General features: G+C 33.7%; 2 protein-coding genes across 2 annotated transcripts; both read right to left on the reverse strand.

Annotated features, from left to right (window-relative positions):
* Positions 1-1,426: 1,426 nt before the first annotated feature.
* Positions 1,427-4,926, reverse strand: LOC110695298 (protein PIN-LIKES 1-like). Its single transcript, XM_021872556.1, has 10 exons — positions 4,680-4,926; positions 3,924-4,003; positions 3,686-3,810; positions 3,383-3,504; positions 3,133-3,291; positions 2,928-3,041; positions 2,504-2,604; positions 2,340-2,392; positions 2,050-2,235; positions 1,427-1,895 (listed from the first exon to the last, which is right to left on the reverse strand). Exons 1-10 carry the CDS (start codon positions 4,812-4,814, stop codon positions 1,771-1,773), a joined length of 1,200 nt encoding a protein of 399 aa, XP_021728248.1. The 5' UTR covers positions 4,815-4,926; the 3' UTR covers positions 1,427-1,770.
* Positions 4,927-9,838: 4,912 nt separating this feature from the next.
* On the reverse strand, positions 9,839-12,004 carry LOC110695299 (homeobox-leucine zipper protein ATHB-40-like). The gene is made up of 3 exons (XM_021872557.1): positions 11,766-12,004; positions 11,277-11,584; positions 9,839-10,229 (listed from the first exon to the last, which is right to left on the reverse strand). Exons 1-3 carry the CDS (start codon positions 11,842-11,844, stop codon positions 9,972-9,974), a joined length of 645 nt encoding a protein of 214 aa, XP_021728249.1. The 5' UTR covers positions 11,845-12,004; the 3' UTR covers positions 9,839-9,971.
* Positions 12,005-16,456: the final 4,452 nt, after the last annotated feature.

Below are 16,456 nucleotides of genomic sequence, written 5' to 3' on the forward strand. Positions count from 1 at the left end.
GACATAAAAAAACAAAAGTTTTATTATTTTTTGGCTTTATATATGTAGGGTAGAAATTAGTTTTGGCCTACACTATAATTTGGATATGGGCCATAATTCGGTTTTTCGGTTTTTGGTTTTTCAAATCTTAAAACCAAAACCAAACCATATTAATTCGGTTTTGGGATTCCTCAAACCGCACCGAACCATATTAGAAAATAAAAAAAACCACACCATATTTCTAATTCGGTTTGGTTCGGTTTTAAACCGCATTAGTTTCACCCCTATAGGGAAGGAGGAGATAGTGATGGTGTGATTGTAAGGAAAATTAAGTAGTGATGGTGTGGTATGAGATAAAGAAAGAGGAACTAATACCCTCATTTTGGGGGTAATAGTTATACTAGGGGGAGGGTGAGTAACTATTACCCTCATTATGAGGGTAATAATTCCTCCATCTCTCTCTTTTCCTCATGGCATAATTACTTTATTTTATTTGTAAACACCGTGCCTCCTACAACACCACCTCTAATTAATGATGTTTTTTCAAATTTAACTTTTATTACCCCCTTAATATATTACCCCCAATCCAAGCAAGACGTTAATTGTAAATCTTTCCCACTGCCTCCACTTTTGAACAGGTATTATGCGATGTACATATATGTATAAATATATGAATATGAATACGACTGATTTTGAAACAACAAAAAATTGGCAAGGACATAAATAGAGGACCTTATTATTGAATTGCGATTGATATTATTAAGCAGTTTGAGTAATATAACTTGATATAAGCTTAGTGGGCCGAAGATAATAATGAAGGCCACACAAATAGTACGGACCACAAGGGAATCCAAAAGATCCGGGCCATGTAAATTGTTAGAAAGGGCTTATATTGCCATACAAGTAGGTGGACTTTTGGAGTTATTCCATCAATTTTCTGAATAAAGGTGTACTACAATTTTAGAAATTCTATTTGGATATGTTACATTAATACTTGAACTAATAAAATTACAAAAAAAAATATTTGAAGAGGAACAAAATATCTTCCTTAAAAAAATCTCCTTAGTAGTAGTTATAATAAAAAATGTATTTCTTTTTTTTTTCTTCTTTGCTTAGTTATATAAATTTGTTAATCTTTCAAAGATAGTTACATGTATAAATTTGTCAAAGTAAGAAAGTCAGCTATAATTTACTCAATATAATTTTTATTTTATTTTGTTGCTAGGATAGCCTATGTATTTTTTTGATGCATATGTCCACATTTATTTTAATGATAAAGACAAAACACTAGTACGGACTAAGTTGTAACTTGGAAAGACCGAACGATGTACTCCCTTTATCTCGAAAAAGTTTTGCTTAGACCTCTCACCATTCAAACATGAATAACTTTTAGAGATTGAGGGTTATTTTTTTGTCATTGTATTTCAATATTTTGTTGTGTTGAAGATTTGAATCAGAATTCCTTTTACGAGTATTTAGGTAACGGAAGGTAGTACTTGAAACCAAGTTTACAGATGTAGAAAAGGATGTTCCAAGCAATTTACCATAACAAACTTGAACACATCCAATTTCTAATTTTGCAATTTCAGCTTACATCATGTTTAGACCCCATTACAACTTAGTAGGGTACCGTAATATGATGGCACACATAATCAATTTCTTCAGCCATCTTGGCAGAAATTTACAGCCTCCATAATTTGATCATTGATTACAATTTCTCAATATATATCACAATGTTGTGTGATATGAGTGAATAATTCACTTATACATCAATGCAAAGAGATACATAACCTATAACACCAGCCACATAAACAGTGTGGACCAAAGAGTAAGGGCTAACGCCGACATAGCATACGTCCATAGCATAACAACTGAGCATTCGCCTTCACCCGACTCAAAGAGTTGGCTTATTGTACCTGTTTGGCGCGCTCATGTTAGTTCTTCTACCATCGTTACACATAAAACACGTTATTTGTTAAGTTCCTCTTCACATCATTTGATTTTTGGTAAATTAAGTATGTTGAAGAGAATAGGGCCTTAGAATGGATTAAGTTGCTACGAAAAACATACCTATAGACATTGCTGGTGGCAGAGCGAATTGAAGCATGAGAACAAATTGGAACAACGGGTTGGATCCTACCCAACCAAAGTGGTGAGCACCTCTAACAACGACGATGCCAATCAAAGGCAATGCAATGTAACGCACCACTATTATCCCTACGATTACTGATGCACTTATCCCTGATCTTCTTAATCCTGAAACAAGCACAGAATCATGATTTTGTACCTAGGCAACTTAATTTAAAGAGCGAGCTAAACCAGCAATTATGTAACTTCGTTACTGTAAATTGTATAATTACCTTTTACAAGGTTCGCTCCAACTATTAGTGTAACACAGGGTACAGTTGCTCCTCTAAAGACCCCCCAAACAACAACAAAAAAAAAAAAAAAAAAAAAAAACAGAAAATTAGGGAATAAATTTCGTACATTTATGTGAAGAAAGTTAATTAGCAAGAATTCATACCCCAGTATTTCAGAAGCACTGAATATAATTCGAAGAGGAGCACTGTTACCAACCAGCAACATCTTTAGTAGAGGGACTACTCCAACGACAAATCCGATAACCTACGTACAAATATTGTTAGTTGGAAGAATACTACTTATGTTAAGATCAAAAAAAGATTAAATTGTCTGAGATATATGCATCAGTCATCGACTGAGAAAATGTTACATGGCCTAGGATTACTAGATCATCTGTAGTCCTGTTCAATGATACATTGAGACATCAGAAATAGACCATTCGTGTAATTTGTCATTTACAAAATAGAATTGGTCGGGATCATGAATGACATATACTTTAATTAATTCAAGTCCGTCCATAAGATGCAAGAGTATATACTATATAGGAATATAGGATCAAAAATATTAATCAGAGTTTAGAAAATTACAGATCCGATAGTTGTAGGCGCGAATAAATGTTGCAAGTTGATACCCCTGATTCTTCGGACTAAACCAAATGCACCCGTCTTGATCTTTTCCAACATAGACACAGTGCCTCCTACCTGTAAAATCAAACACGAGGCTAATTATTAATTTCTTGATTTACATAACAAGGATTATCAGTAAGTAGTCTAAATACAATGATCAAATTACCTTAGAGATTAGTAACGGTTCTTTGCTATCAGAAGTTGCAACAGAAGGCCTTACACTGACTACAGAGTGATGAGTATCTAATCTCTCACCGCGAGTGCTCTTCTCAGCTGATACTTTCATGATAACATACACATAAGACCATATATAGATGGCTCCTACCTAGAAAAACATGCACATTTTTGTTAAAAGTTGTACATTACATACAACATCCTTAATAAGTGTCACTGAGATAAGTATGGTGAAGCAATACCGCCATAGAAACCGAAACATAAGCTGCTCCATCAGTCATGCAAACTGAGTATTCACCAAAGGGGTTATTTGGCTCATTGCATATTGCTGGGATGACTATAAGAAGCAAGTTCCCCAAGTTCCCTGTTTATTCAATTTTGTATAAACAAATTGAATGTAAGACTTTATAAAAGGTACGTAAAAGATTATATTAAATTGACTGATTATTAACATAATTTGGATGTTGATAACATTTTATGTCAACATGAAAAATTAGACATATAGCATTATTATTTTCGGTTATAAGATAGCGCGTAAAATATACCTGCAGCACAACATCCGATAACAAGGCCTTTCAAATCACGGGGTGCTTTAGTGATCTTAACAAGTATCCATCCAAGAACTGATCCGATTATAAACGTGATCAAAATGTTAATTGGCATGAACCACCTACAATTACAAGTACATAAAATTAAATTAGACTATGTAATTAATTAATTAAGCGCGACATCATATGGAATGAATAAATTTTTTGCATTACTATACCAACTTGGGTTACTCACATGTTCATCATAACATCCAATGTAACTGTTTTTGCAAGATAGGCGCCCATAAGACAAGGGCTGAATACATAAAACACCATCTGTTGTCATAGAAAAATTCCTTTCATTAGTTATAGAGGAAGGTAAATGATACATATTTTCATCAGTAATAAACACCATCTGAATATGTAATTAGTACTCCGTCTTATGTAAACAATTTTGATCAATAATAATTAATTTTTTCGAATTGAAAGGAGGATTGCCCAAGTATATATTCTATGTTGAATTAGACTTGCTTCCTTTGGCCAAGTCCTAGGACATGCGTACAAGTTTGGTTTGTAATTCAAATCATTGGGCGGTCACAGGGCATTTTAAACATGAGATTGAATCTCATTAACATTGTAAATCGTAACACTTTGTAATCTTTATTTTTATTTTTATTTTTAAAAAAAAATAGGTAAGAAAAATAAGAAAACGTTAGGAACCTTAACACTTTCTAATCTGTTATGAACCCAACTCATACAAAATAAAGACGCGTGCATTACATCCACAACTATGTATTTTTATCTTTATATTAACAACATAGAGTTCAGAATGAATAAAAAATAAAGTTCAAGTATGTGTATATATATCAAGCTAAGTTGGAATATATCATCAATATGCATATTTTTCTTGGTAAATCAATTAAAGCAAAATGTACAAAATATGAACCAAATGAAAATTTGATAGCATGATCATAATTGTATGTATATATGACTTATATGTATGTGTACTTACATTGTTCAAATTATGTCTTGCTGTTGAACCCAGCAGATTTATTCGATCCATGGCAAGAACTACCCCTACTGCTGTTAACAGCAGCGTCTTCAACACCGGCATTAGAGCCACCATGAACAATTCTAAGAATCCCATTGTTGATCACCAATTTTTTTAAAATTTTTGATTTTTGATTTTTATTTAATTGGAGTCGATCACAAAAAGAAATGAACTACAAAAGTCAACCTGAAGATGATTTCGTTAATCTTATACTTAGCTAATTTTATAGAGCTTTATTGAGAATTATTTAATGCATATATAATCGGATATTTTCTACATCTATCTTTGCCTGTTCAAAGCTTATGTGTTGCCTATTTCATTATAACTAAATTACAAGCAGTAGCTTGGTCTGTGTTTATCTTGATTAGCTAGTCATAACACTGATAAAACATAGAAAATTAGAGTAGGAAATTGCGGATTTACATTTTATATTATAAAAAACTAAAAAGAGGGGCTAGACGACAAAACAATAATAGTTTATAATTGAGGAAAATGGACGCTTTATATATTCTATGAGAAAGCTAGTAAAGAGTGCAAATCAAACTTAGAGAAAAATATTATAGCTTGTTAAGAATATGCATGCGCATCTATCTATTAATCTATACAATACATACATAAATACATTAGAAATTTAGAAGGGTTTTTATTACAAGTGTTTATGTGCTAAGGAGTACTAGAATTGTATAACAGAATGGGCATCTTTCACCGGGACCAAGCCAGGCCCTATAAGTTATTTTTATTATATGAATAACTATATTTTAATTATTAAATATTGCGTCATTATGATTAATTTTGTGCAACATATTAGAGATATAAATATCAACCCTGTAATATTTTCAGCGAACATCCGTCATTATTGTATAAGGCTTTGTCATGAACTCAAATGTCAACACAGTGAGTTTATTCAATAATGAACCATGTCGTATTGCACTATTACATACATGTTCTCAATTAATACAGAAAAATTAGGTTTTGCTAAAAGAATTTAGTCATTTTATCATGCATATGAATATAATTTTCTTGGTAGGTAAGGAGATAGCCCTATTGAGCCGTAACCTCTCAGAGCTCACTCTGGTCCTTTGGGAGTGGGGGTGTTGGTACTGGTAGTCATGTAAACCCAGGGCATTGGTATTGCTATTTTGGTAATGTAAAATATTTGAAATTTGTCAAATTAGTCACTTGGACGGATAATAAGGGCCAAAGAGACTCAATCAATTATACTAATGCAAGGACATAATAATCATAAGCCAGAATATTTTAGGGGATCACTTTATTAATTACCTTCTTGAGAAATAGAAAGAGACGGGTAGAGAGCAACACCCTTCGCTTAGCATAAAGGGGCAGGTCATGTAAAATTCGTGAAGGATTGTGACCTAAATTCCAAAAAAGTTATTAGTAGAGCATAATATGGGATATAGTCAAATTGAACAACTGGTTTTGTTACATTTGATTGTCTTATAAAAAATACCTAATTAAATAAGGGAAAAACACTTAGCAAAACGTGCAGTATGAAAGTCTAAAACTAAAGGTATTAGAATACTGTAAAGTTATATACTATCTTCGTTTCTTATTACTAGTATTTGCAATAAAGAAATTTTTTATGTCTCACAAATAATAACTCTTTAATTTGTTGCAAATAAAAAGAAATGGAGGGAGTATTAACTTTGTAAGTATTTTGTACATGAACTCTTTTATATAGATCTTGGGAAAATACAAGTACCATCATAATTAATAAACAAAAAAAATAAATTATCTAACTAGTGACATTTTTGTAAATTAATCAACAACTTTTATTAAATATAGGTCATAAATGTTGATTTATATATGAAAATGTCATGCTTACTACAATTTTTTGTTGATTTTATTAACAAAATGTCACTAGATAAGCAAATTTTTTTTATCATGATGATAAACTAGGGCTTCCTCGTAGATCTTTGAACACTCCATACAAAGTTAATGTAGCGAGCGAGTAAAGTGCGTGGCTATTAGGCGGATGTGAATACTGGGTAGTGGAGGCGATGATGTTTTTAATTAATTATTATGGAGTAGTGAATAGAGAAGGCAATCTTTACCACAACACAACCGAAACCGGCACGACACGAACACATAATTATTGAAAAAAATAATACGGAGTCAACACGACACGAACACGAAATTACTGGGAGAAAACACAAAGTCAACACGACATAACACGAAACCAATATAGTGGTCAAATTATGCAATTACATTTTACAAGCTTTTGATAGATCATATGAATAATAAGAAAAGAACAAGAGATCAAACACGAAAACGAGTTTTTGTTCAGCTCTACTGGCCGTGTGGGGCAAGGATGAGGATAAGTAAGGGAGAATGATTAGAAGGTCTACTTGGGTTACTGCGCCTCAATTGCATTAGAAGCCCACTCCACTGGATGAGACTTTGTACCTCATGAAATTGGGCTTATTTTAATGGGTTAATGATCCAAATGATATAGTATCCTTGGCTTCTTTTAAGATTTTTTAAGCTGTGCTTTCTTAAACAAAACAGTCCAATAGAGCTTAAGGAAGCCCAAATACCTGGGTTGTGCTTATATTACTCAGAATTTCGTTTAGGGTAGAGATAGTCTTTAATCAAATAAAACTTGCCCCATTTTTTCATGCGCAAAGTTTTAGGAGAAATTGGAGAAAGTAATAAAATATAGAGGTAGTGGGGTAGGTAGAAGAATAAAAAATTGTAAAAAGCAAAAGTAGTTGAGAGAATTGGAGAAGAGAGAATATGAAATTAATTAAGGGAAATTCTACATGGTGGCTTCAACGACTCAGTTTTTCTACGTGGAAGATGAACTTTTTTCCAACTCTCTTAAGTGGCACCAAGGTTTTGAAAAATTAAGCATAGTGCCCAATTTTTGATTTTTTTGGCTAACTTTTTTAATTTTTGGTTAACCATAAGTAATTTAAAAAAATTTATTAAAAAAAAATAAAAAAACCACCATCCAACAGCCACCTGCCAAATCCACTGCCTACGTCGTTGGCGCGACCAAACCCCCTCCCTCGGTGCTGGCGTGCCCAGACCCCCCTCCCTTGGCGCAAGCACCACCCTGACCTCCCTCTCTTCCCCTTCCCTAACCATCGTAACCTCAGCCCCCACCAATCGAAAACCCCTAAAAGTTGCCGGAAAAGTCCGACTGCCCCTCCTCACACTCGAAACCCTAGCGCCGGCCTTTTGGAGGTGTAGGGTAGGGGCAGCCGGACTTTTCACAATTTTGTGGCTAGGGTTTTGATGTCGTACGATGGCTGGGTTGGGGTTTTGAGGGTGGTGGCTAGGGTTTTGGGTTTCGAATGGTGGCTGAGGAAAAAAGGGGATGGTTTTCGTGATTGGGGTGGTAAAATTAGGTTGGAGCTAGCGATGGGTAAGTTTGGCTCGGGGCTGGCGGTGGGGTATGGCAAGGTTGGGGGCTGGCGGTGGTGTAAGGCTAGGGAGGGGGCAGTGGCGATGGGCGTGTATGGGTATGGCTGGCGGCAGTGAGAGTGGGGGGTTTGGTGGCTGGCGGCAATGAGGGTGGTAGGTTTGATGGCTGGGAAGGGGGTTAGTTAGTTTGTTTAGTATAAAACTAATGGTTAGCCAAAAAATCAAAAAAAGGTCACTATACTTAATTATGAAAATCTAGAGTGCCACTTAAGAGAATGCAAAAAAACATTGTCTCCCATGTAGAATTTTTATATCCTTGAGGCCACCATGTAAAATTTCCCATTAATAAATTATGATTTATGGTGGGTCCACTAGTTGAGAGAAATGAATTAAATATTGTAAAAACTTTTCAAATAAGGAAATGGAGCTAGTATTTAAAATCGACCGAAAATGAAAAGTGGAGCAAGTGTATTTAAAAACGGAGAGAGTATTATAATACTACGTAGTTTACGCCTATTATAAATACACGTTATAAACAAATGTCACCTTTTTTTTTTTAAGGAATAAGAATATTATCATTAATAAATAGTCATACGACATCTATAATTATAATAAAGATTTGTAAACCATAAATTTAGAGAAAATAACATAACTTTTACAATCAAAATCATAACTATTTTGCATATCTGACATAGCTTACACTCCAAGTACTCCACCGCTTTAAGCTTGACGCAAGCAGTGATTTTGATGTTTTCGCATCTTTCCAAGTAGAGACCTTCGCAATCTGCGCTGATGTTTTGATCATAGAATTGACCATAAACCTCAAGCCCATATGAATCCAAATGATCTTCTCAGTTATTATTGAAACCCTAAAAATAGAATTATCATCCATAGTTGAGAATCAAAATTCTAAAAAATTGGGAAAAAACCAAATAATTGGGACAGACTCTCACAAATGGAGAGAGCAAAACAAAGCAAAACAAAATAAATAACTAAATTAAATCAAAGAAAAAGGGGTTTCAAAGAAATTAGACTATTTCTAGCCTAAACGGTCAAGAATACTAAAATCCTAAAAGAGAGAAGAGAGAAAAGAGAGAAGAGTATAAACACATGTCATTAAAACATGAGAAATGTTGTGTTTCCTTATCTTTTTTTTTTTTCTATAGTGGTTAACAATTTCGAAATAATAAAAATTATAGAGAATATTAAAAATTATTCTATACAAGCTTGTTTCCTTGAGAGAGTTTATGTTTTTAAAACGGGTAATTTGAAGGAGTAGACATAGACCTAACTGGGTAGGATCCAAGAGTTTTAGTAATAATATTGTTTGTAACATTGTAACAATATGTTTATTATAGGTAAATCTAATGAGCTTGCACTACTAATTACATACTTCGTATTTGTCTAGAAAGTTGACCTATGAAGTCGTCATGCATGACATTAGGTTTGACATTTTACACCTTTTTATTATTTTATTTATATATTTATTTACAATTTTTTACTTTGTCAAAGACCAACCGATACTAATGTATTGACCTCACTTAGTTTAAGTGGTAAAAGTTTGTAGACTGTAATATTGTATCAATTTGTAATCTAATACCGTTGCATAATCATTGACCATTATACTTTAATTTATTTCTACAAACAAAAATGAGAAAAATTAAACGAAATTAAACATGGATTGAGAGAAACACTTAATATATTCCATTACATAGTTTGAACATAAAATGCCCTAAAAAGCAAAATATTACAATTAGATTAGTGAATATAATAATAAATATAATTTACAATTTATAGATGATTAATTTATATATATCCAACTCCTCCCTAATTATATATTAATTATTCTAATTAATTAAACTTAATTCACATGTAGAGACCAGCAGCCCAATCCATGCTAGCGCCATAATTAGTATCTGGGACGTAAAACATGCTGTCAAAACACCCTCCTATTCCAAATTGTTCCTCAAGAAGTTGAGGGTCTACCACATTAGGATGTTGATCCATTGTTAAAGAAGAGCTAGGGCTGTTGCTTGATATAGCTGATGATGAAGTTGATGACCTATCTACTTGTTTTTGCATTTCCTTCTGCGCATTACTTAATTGCTCTTTAAGGCTTAACACCTATATACAAAAAGTACTTTTACACATAAGTCACACAACTGATAAACACGTACAAACTAAATCATTCAAAAACATAATAAGATTTTCATATTATCATACTATGCTAAACTTTTTATGTTGGTCAAGTAGCTCATCGATTTTCATGTATGTACCACATACATGAGGGCTAAATCTAGAAAAGGGATAAATGATATAGCACAAAAAAGTTCAAACACAAAGAGAGTTTGTTAACATAGAGTAGTACAAAAATGTCTTTATAAACTTAGTGATTGGTAGTACTATATACATAGTACTCCATATATATATTATATGGTATTTCATCTGCCTAGATGTTTCGTGACTATATATTATATCATTATATGGTCATATAATAAGGTATTTCATGGTTTGAAGGGGGTACACGTGGAAGATGTCACATGTATAGCCAAAAGCAAGCTCATATGCTCCAACAGTTGATGAATGTGTCTAGTAGTACCCAACCTTAAAAACAATTTCAAGTTTTTTGTACGGACTTTATGAACTCTATGTTTTTTGTTGTACATCTGGGTGGCAATGGCAGTCTAATCCCCTTACTAAGTACCAAATATTTGATTATAATTTATTTTTCTTCCATAAAATCTTTTTCATTATACTTTTTGCCTTACAAATCTTACATCTTGTTTTCAATTTTGGTCACTTTCTTGTAATAATAGGTCTTCCTATATGTCAATTTGTTCTTATCTATTTCCTTTTAAAAAAAAAGTGATTGAGACATGAGTAAACAAAAAAAAATTCAACATAAATGGATAAATATGTTTGAAATTGGTGATGAAATTTTTTATAAGTAATTTGCAAATAAATCCAAAATAAGAATAAAAAGATACTTAAATTTGTTTCCAGTATGATATAAGAATCATTAAATCTTACTTATGAAATTTATTCATTTTGATATATTTCGTATTCATTTGATGTTATAATCTACTCCGTACAATTCAAGTGATTTTATGAAAATCATAGAAGGTATTATAAGCTTAAAATTTAGATATCTACAATACGACTATACTATACCTCAGTTTCAAGACGACACTTCTCTACAATAGTCTTCTCATGTTCATTTTTCAACTTGGAGTATTCGTGCTCGAGCTTCTTGTTCTTCCATCGAGCCCTTCGGTTTTGAAACCAAACCGCAACTTGCCTCGGATCCAAATTCAGCTCCGAAGCAAGCCGGTCCTTTCGTTCGGACTCGAGTTTGTGCTCACAACCAAAGCTCATCTCCAACATATTCACTTGCTCTTCACTAAGCTTCCTCTTCTTGGCAGCCAAACTGCTTCCATCACCCTTGTTCTTTCTCCTCCGACGTCGTTTTGGAGGATCTCCTACAAGTTTATAAAAAAAATATGATCTCATTATAATTAATCACTTAATCATATATACATCAAATAAATATAATGGTACGTAGACCCAAAAACATGGAACTTTAATTTACTTATAGTATATAATCGTGTATAACGAATAAATAAATAAAGTGGTGCGACTAATTCTGGACAGAGGGAGTACCTTGTTGCGGAGCCATTTGATTGTATACACCAGAGTAGAGTTGAGGGATTAAACCAACCAGATTATCTTCACCTTGCATGGTTTTTTTTAATTGTATATATGCTTAATAAGCTTGTTGCTATTTTAGCTTTGCTTGACAAAATCAATTCTTTGAAATTCTCACTTAGTTTTTCTGGGTGTTTTCTTACAAGTTTTGAGTGAAAGGAAGCCGAAGAGAAGAAGGAAGTGCATGTGGATAAAGGATGGGATGGGGTGACTTCCTTTATAAAGGGTGGACCAAGGGTAATTTGGGAATTTAGTACTATAATATTAAAAATTCAATATTATATTTTTACTACAATGTTTAATATATGGGCGCTTATATACTACCTTCGATTATTTTTATATGCAACTTTGGAGTATTATTTATGAGATATAAAATATTCCAAAGTTGCATATAAAAATAATCGGAGGTAGTACTATATATATTCTAGAAATAAAGGTTAGTATTGGGTCTTAAAGTTGGAGAAATTAACATTTTTATTGGTGCAATGCATGTATGTTATTTTATTTTTTTTGGTTCTTTTTTTTTTTTTTCTAAAGAAGGGTACATGATAAGTAGTAATTAATTAACTAACTTCCTCAGTTGGTGAGACGTGAACTATGAAATAAGTAGTTGAAGTTACTGATTGAGGGAGCACATATGAAATTTATGAATATGGACATGTATTCTCTTGTATAAACCAAAAAAAATGTTTGGTATAGTTACATGAATGTGTGAAACTAGTGCAAGTTTAACATTGGAATAATTTAAATGTGTCAAATGTATATACAATTGTACGGAGTGCTTCCTAGGTGGATCTGTGGATGTGTTGAACGTGAAAGATATTGGTTGGATGATCTAATTTTTTACTTATACTTTGATAGTGATTAATCAAATGTCCTTAGGCTATTTGCACTTTTATACTCTATATATACTGATTTTAGTGACTACTTGAGTCGAATATCATTCTAGAAATGAATTGCATTTTTCTAGTTAAATTTTTTATAAGGATGAATTACTAATTAATAAGGTTTACAAATCGTTTTTAGTCTATTAATTAATTTACTGCTAGTATAATTTTTTGAGTGGGTTTATTTTAAAATAGGGTTAATAATCTTTTATTTTCACCTCTCACCTATCATCGAAATTTCGGCCAATGTTTCTTTTATTTGTGCTGGAGAAAGGGAAAAAAATTGATTTCTTAGGACTTAGGTTTCATATGTTTATTATTTGTTCTTTCGTTGTCAAATCTTCTGAGGTATTGGTGTATTTATGACTCACAAAATACAATTTATTTTTATTTTTGGATAAAAGGAACAAAAGAGATTTCTAATAGGTTCTATTGTAAGATTACGTATAGTAAGATGGAATGAAACATGAGAACACATTACTTAACATTTAAAAGGAATTTCTAATAAGGATCAAAAATCTTTGTTGATCAACCTTCCTACAAAAATGGCAACTATGATGTTTTAGGCAAGCTTATCTTTTAATCTTACACATCAATTCTAATAAATCATCATTTGCATTCAATGAATTCCTAAAGAAAGAACATCGACAAATATACCAAATCTACTTTGTAAGATATTCGTTTTATTCTGTGTAAAAGTTAATTTCTAAGTTCAATTCACTCAATTTTAATTTTCTTTGGAGTAATAGTTTGGACGCCATGTATCATTTACTACAAACTTCATAGTAATTACTAAAAATAGGTAATTTCATAAAAATAATTTATTTTTCTCTTCTCTTTCCAAGCTAGCTTTTAATAATACACAACATTACAAATTGATTTGGAGTCGTAAATAAATTTTCGAATATACATTACTCAAACAGTCAAACGAAAAACTCCAACAAATTAGTATAAGAGTTTCGGAACATTGAACTGTAGAAAAAAAAATACAATCAATGTAGAGTAAGTTAGTAAAAAAAAAAAAAAAGGGTGTGTGAGAGAATGCTTCTTTTTGGAATAGGATAAGACCATTCAATATATAGTTAACTAGTTTGACACTCATTCCACAATGGGAAGGTATGGTGCATTTTTGCTTGCCTAATTGGGTAATTATAAACCAAAGATAAGGTTCATAAGGACCATTTTGGTTTCTAGCAATAAAAAAATTTAAAATAAAAAATAAAAATCACACAAATTTTATTTGAAAATGGGTTTGGATCCCAAACCCTGACCACATAGGGTTTAGCAAAATAAATAAGGGTTTTAGTTTGGTTTGGTATAATCCATTGCTTTTTGCTGTGTAATTGGGTGATATTTTCCCACTTTTTTTGGCTTCCAATACCAAATTCATTTGCCTTTTTTTTTTCTTTTCTTTTCTTTTTTTCTTTTCTTTTTTTATGCTAAAGGGACCTTTTAAAGACATTTTAGGGCGCGTGGCTCGAGATTTTATTGGATTAGGATATTAAGATATGGTTTACTTCTTTTAAATCAAGATTGTTGCTTTTAATTATATTTTATTGTTGGATCACTAATGAAAATGTGGGCAAGTAGCTAAGTAAAATAATTTCCTACGTAGTACATATTTGTTACACACTCACAAATCATAGTTGTTTTTGGAGCTATAATATCAACTAAATTTGGCATTAAATTTGTTGTGCATCATTTTGCCATCTTATTTCCCAGTTATTCATTATGCATTTTATCATTAGATTTTCTATTACTCCGTAACTAATTAACTACGAAGTATTTCTTATGAAACAACATCAAAATGAGCAGAATTCATTCCAAATTTAGCGATCCAACATTAGAATATACTTCGTACATTACTTGATAGTATAACTAATACTATGTACCATGTACAAAGTACATGAATAATAAAAGAAATTGTCAATAATGTTAGAAAACAAAGTATATAATTTTAGTGTTATCTTAGTAAAAACTCTTACAGTTTGTTTGGGTAATGTTAAGGGAAGGAAAAGAAAGGGAGGAGGTGAAGGGGAGGGAAGGGAAAGGAAGGAGAAGGAAGAAGTGATGAGTTTTTCTTCCAAATCTCTCAATTGTTGGAGGGATCATTTTCTTAGAATTTAGTCGCTCCATTTCTCTCCCCTCCAATTTTCTTCATCCCTAATTTATCATCCAAATGAAAGAAACTCTCTCCCTCCATTTAATTTCCCTTTCCTTCAATCCAAACACACTCTTACCACTACTACAAAAACAGGCTTAGAGAACGGTTGAAATAGGCTTTATAGAACGGGTAAATGAGGCGTTTTTTATCCTTTGTATAGAGAACGGTCATTAGACACAACGGTTCTCTATTCCCTTCCTAAAATCTAAATATGAAGAAGGAAAAGGCAATGGTTGCCTTACTTAACAGTTGTATTTTCTTATACAATAGAGAACGGTTTTTGTTAGTTATCAGTTCTCCTATTCTTTCTTAATTTAAAAAAAATAAAAAAAAAATTGCACGTGTCCCACGCCAAGTAGCCTAACTGACGTCAAACAAAAAAAAAAAAAAAAAAGGAAAAAAAAGAAAATTAAACAAAATGGTGAAAATCCAACTCAAGTAGTCTGTAGTTCTGTACTCTGTACAAATATAAATTGTTTGGGTCCAATTTAGTCCAATTGGGCCTGGTCACTGAATGATCCAATTAAAAGCCCAAGGTTAAGGTTCAACTCTCCAAATGTGCTAAAGTCAAAAATCAAACATCCTCAAAGCCATGTCAAGGTCAGTCAACGGCCCAATCAGCTTGGCCCAGCCCAACTGACTTCCGGGCCCAATCCGCCTCCTTCATTAGCCAAGGTATAAAAGCCAACAATTTGGTCAATTCTTGGTAAGACAATAAAGCCTCAAGCAACTAAACTCTTGCACAGCTTTCTCTCTCTAATATACTGACTTAAGCATCGGAGGGGCCTTCCTCGGCGTCCCCCCCGAGGCTAGTTTACGTGTATTTGTTGTGCAGGAAACCCTCGGCTCCTGCGTTGTTCGGACCGAGACCAAGTTCCCTCAAGATAAAAGGATCTTCCGAGATTCGATTGTTTTCATCCGAAACAATTTGGCGCCGTCTGTGGGAACGCTACTAAATTTCGCGTCAGTCATCAAACACTCCGGCAGTCGCCATGACTAAGAGTGGAAAGAGTTCCAAGAAGGCTAAGAAGGGAGGAGGCCGGATTACGGTGAGGGAACGCCAGCCGGTTTATCCCTCCCCGGAGCAAGCCTCTTCCGAATCGGAGGCCCCCATTTCTCCGGAAAGGGAAGCCTCAAGAGGTCCTAGCCTCCAGGAGGAGAACACCTCGCACCACACTCGGCAGCCGGGGCCATCCCCGAGACCGAGTGGCTCAGGTGCGAGGAACTCCCCGCCGCGCCATAGCGTGCAATCCAGGTCACATCCGCGGGAGACTCCTCCCTCCGGACCCTCCACCGAGGAAGTGGCCAGAGCAGTGGCCATCTGCATGGAGTTCCTTAAAGCTCAAGGGGCTCCAATCCAGATGCCTGATGATCACCAGCCGAGAAACCTGAAAAGGAGGATCGGTCAGGATGATGGTGGACAAGTTCCACCACATAGACAGCTCGGCCAGAGGTGGCGAGGGGACACCCGAAACTCCAGTAAGGAGAGGAGGAGGAACCCTCAACCCTCTGACCACTCCGAAGCTCAGAATTCCATTGGGCCCTCCAAGGACCCGGAATTCGCCCGCCAAAGCGTTCACGAACGCTTGGGTTCG

This window comes from Chenopodium quinoa, unplaced genomic scaffold (genome assembly GCF_001683475.1).
Source record: "Chenopodium quinoa cultivar QQ74 unplaced genomic scaffold, ASM168347v1, whole genome shotgun sequence".
Lineage (NCBI taxonomy): Eukaryota > Viridiplantae > Streptophyta > Magnoliopsida > Caryophyllales > Amaranthaceae > Chenopodium > Chenopodium quinoa.

Bases quoted from the DNA above. Each gene is read 5' to 3' on its own strand.
- LOC110695298 (XM_021872556.1), bottom strand. From the start codon at position 4,814: ATGGGATTCTTAGAATTGTTCATGGTGGCTCTAATGCCGGTGTTGAAG. The intron at 2,605-2,927 runs GTAATTTTCTAA...ATTTGTACGTAG, and splicing joins CGCCTACAACTATCGGATCT to GTTATCGGATTTGTCGTTGG. The intron at 2,236-2,339 runs GTAATTATACAA...TGCTTGTTTCAG, and splicing joins TGGAGCGAACCTTGTAAAAG to GATTAAGAAGATCAGGGATA.
- LOC110695299 (XM_021872557.1), bottom strand. From the start codon at position 11,844: ATGCAAGGTGAAGATAATCTGGTTGGTTTAATCCCTCAACTCTACTCT. The intron at 11,585-11,765 runs GTACTCCCTCTG...ATAAACTTGTAG, and splicing joins TCAAATGGCTCCGCAACAAG to GAGATCCTCCAAAACGACGT. The intron at 10,230-11,276 runs GTATAGTATAGT...TTTTGTATATAG, and splicing joins AGTGTCGTCTTGAAACTGAG to GTGTTAAGCCTTAAAGAGCA.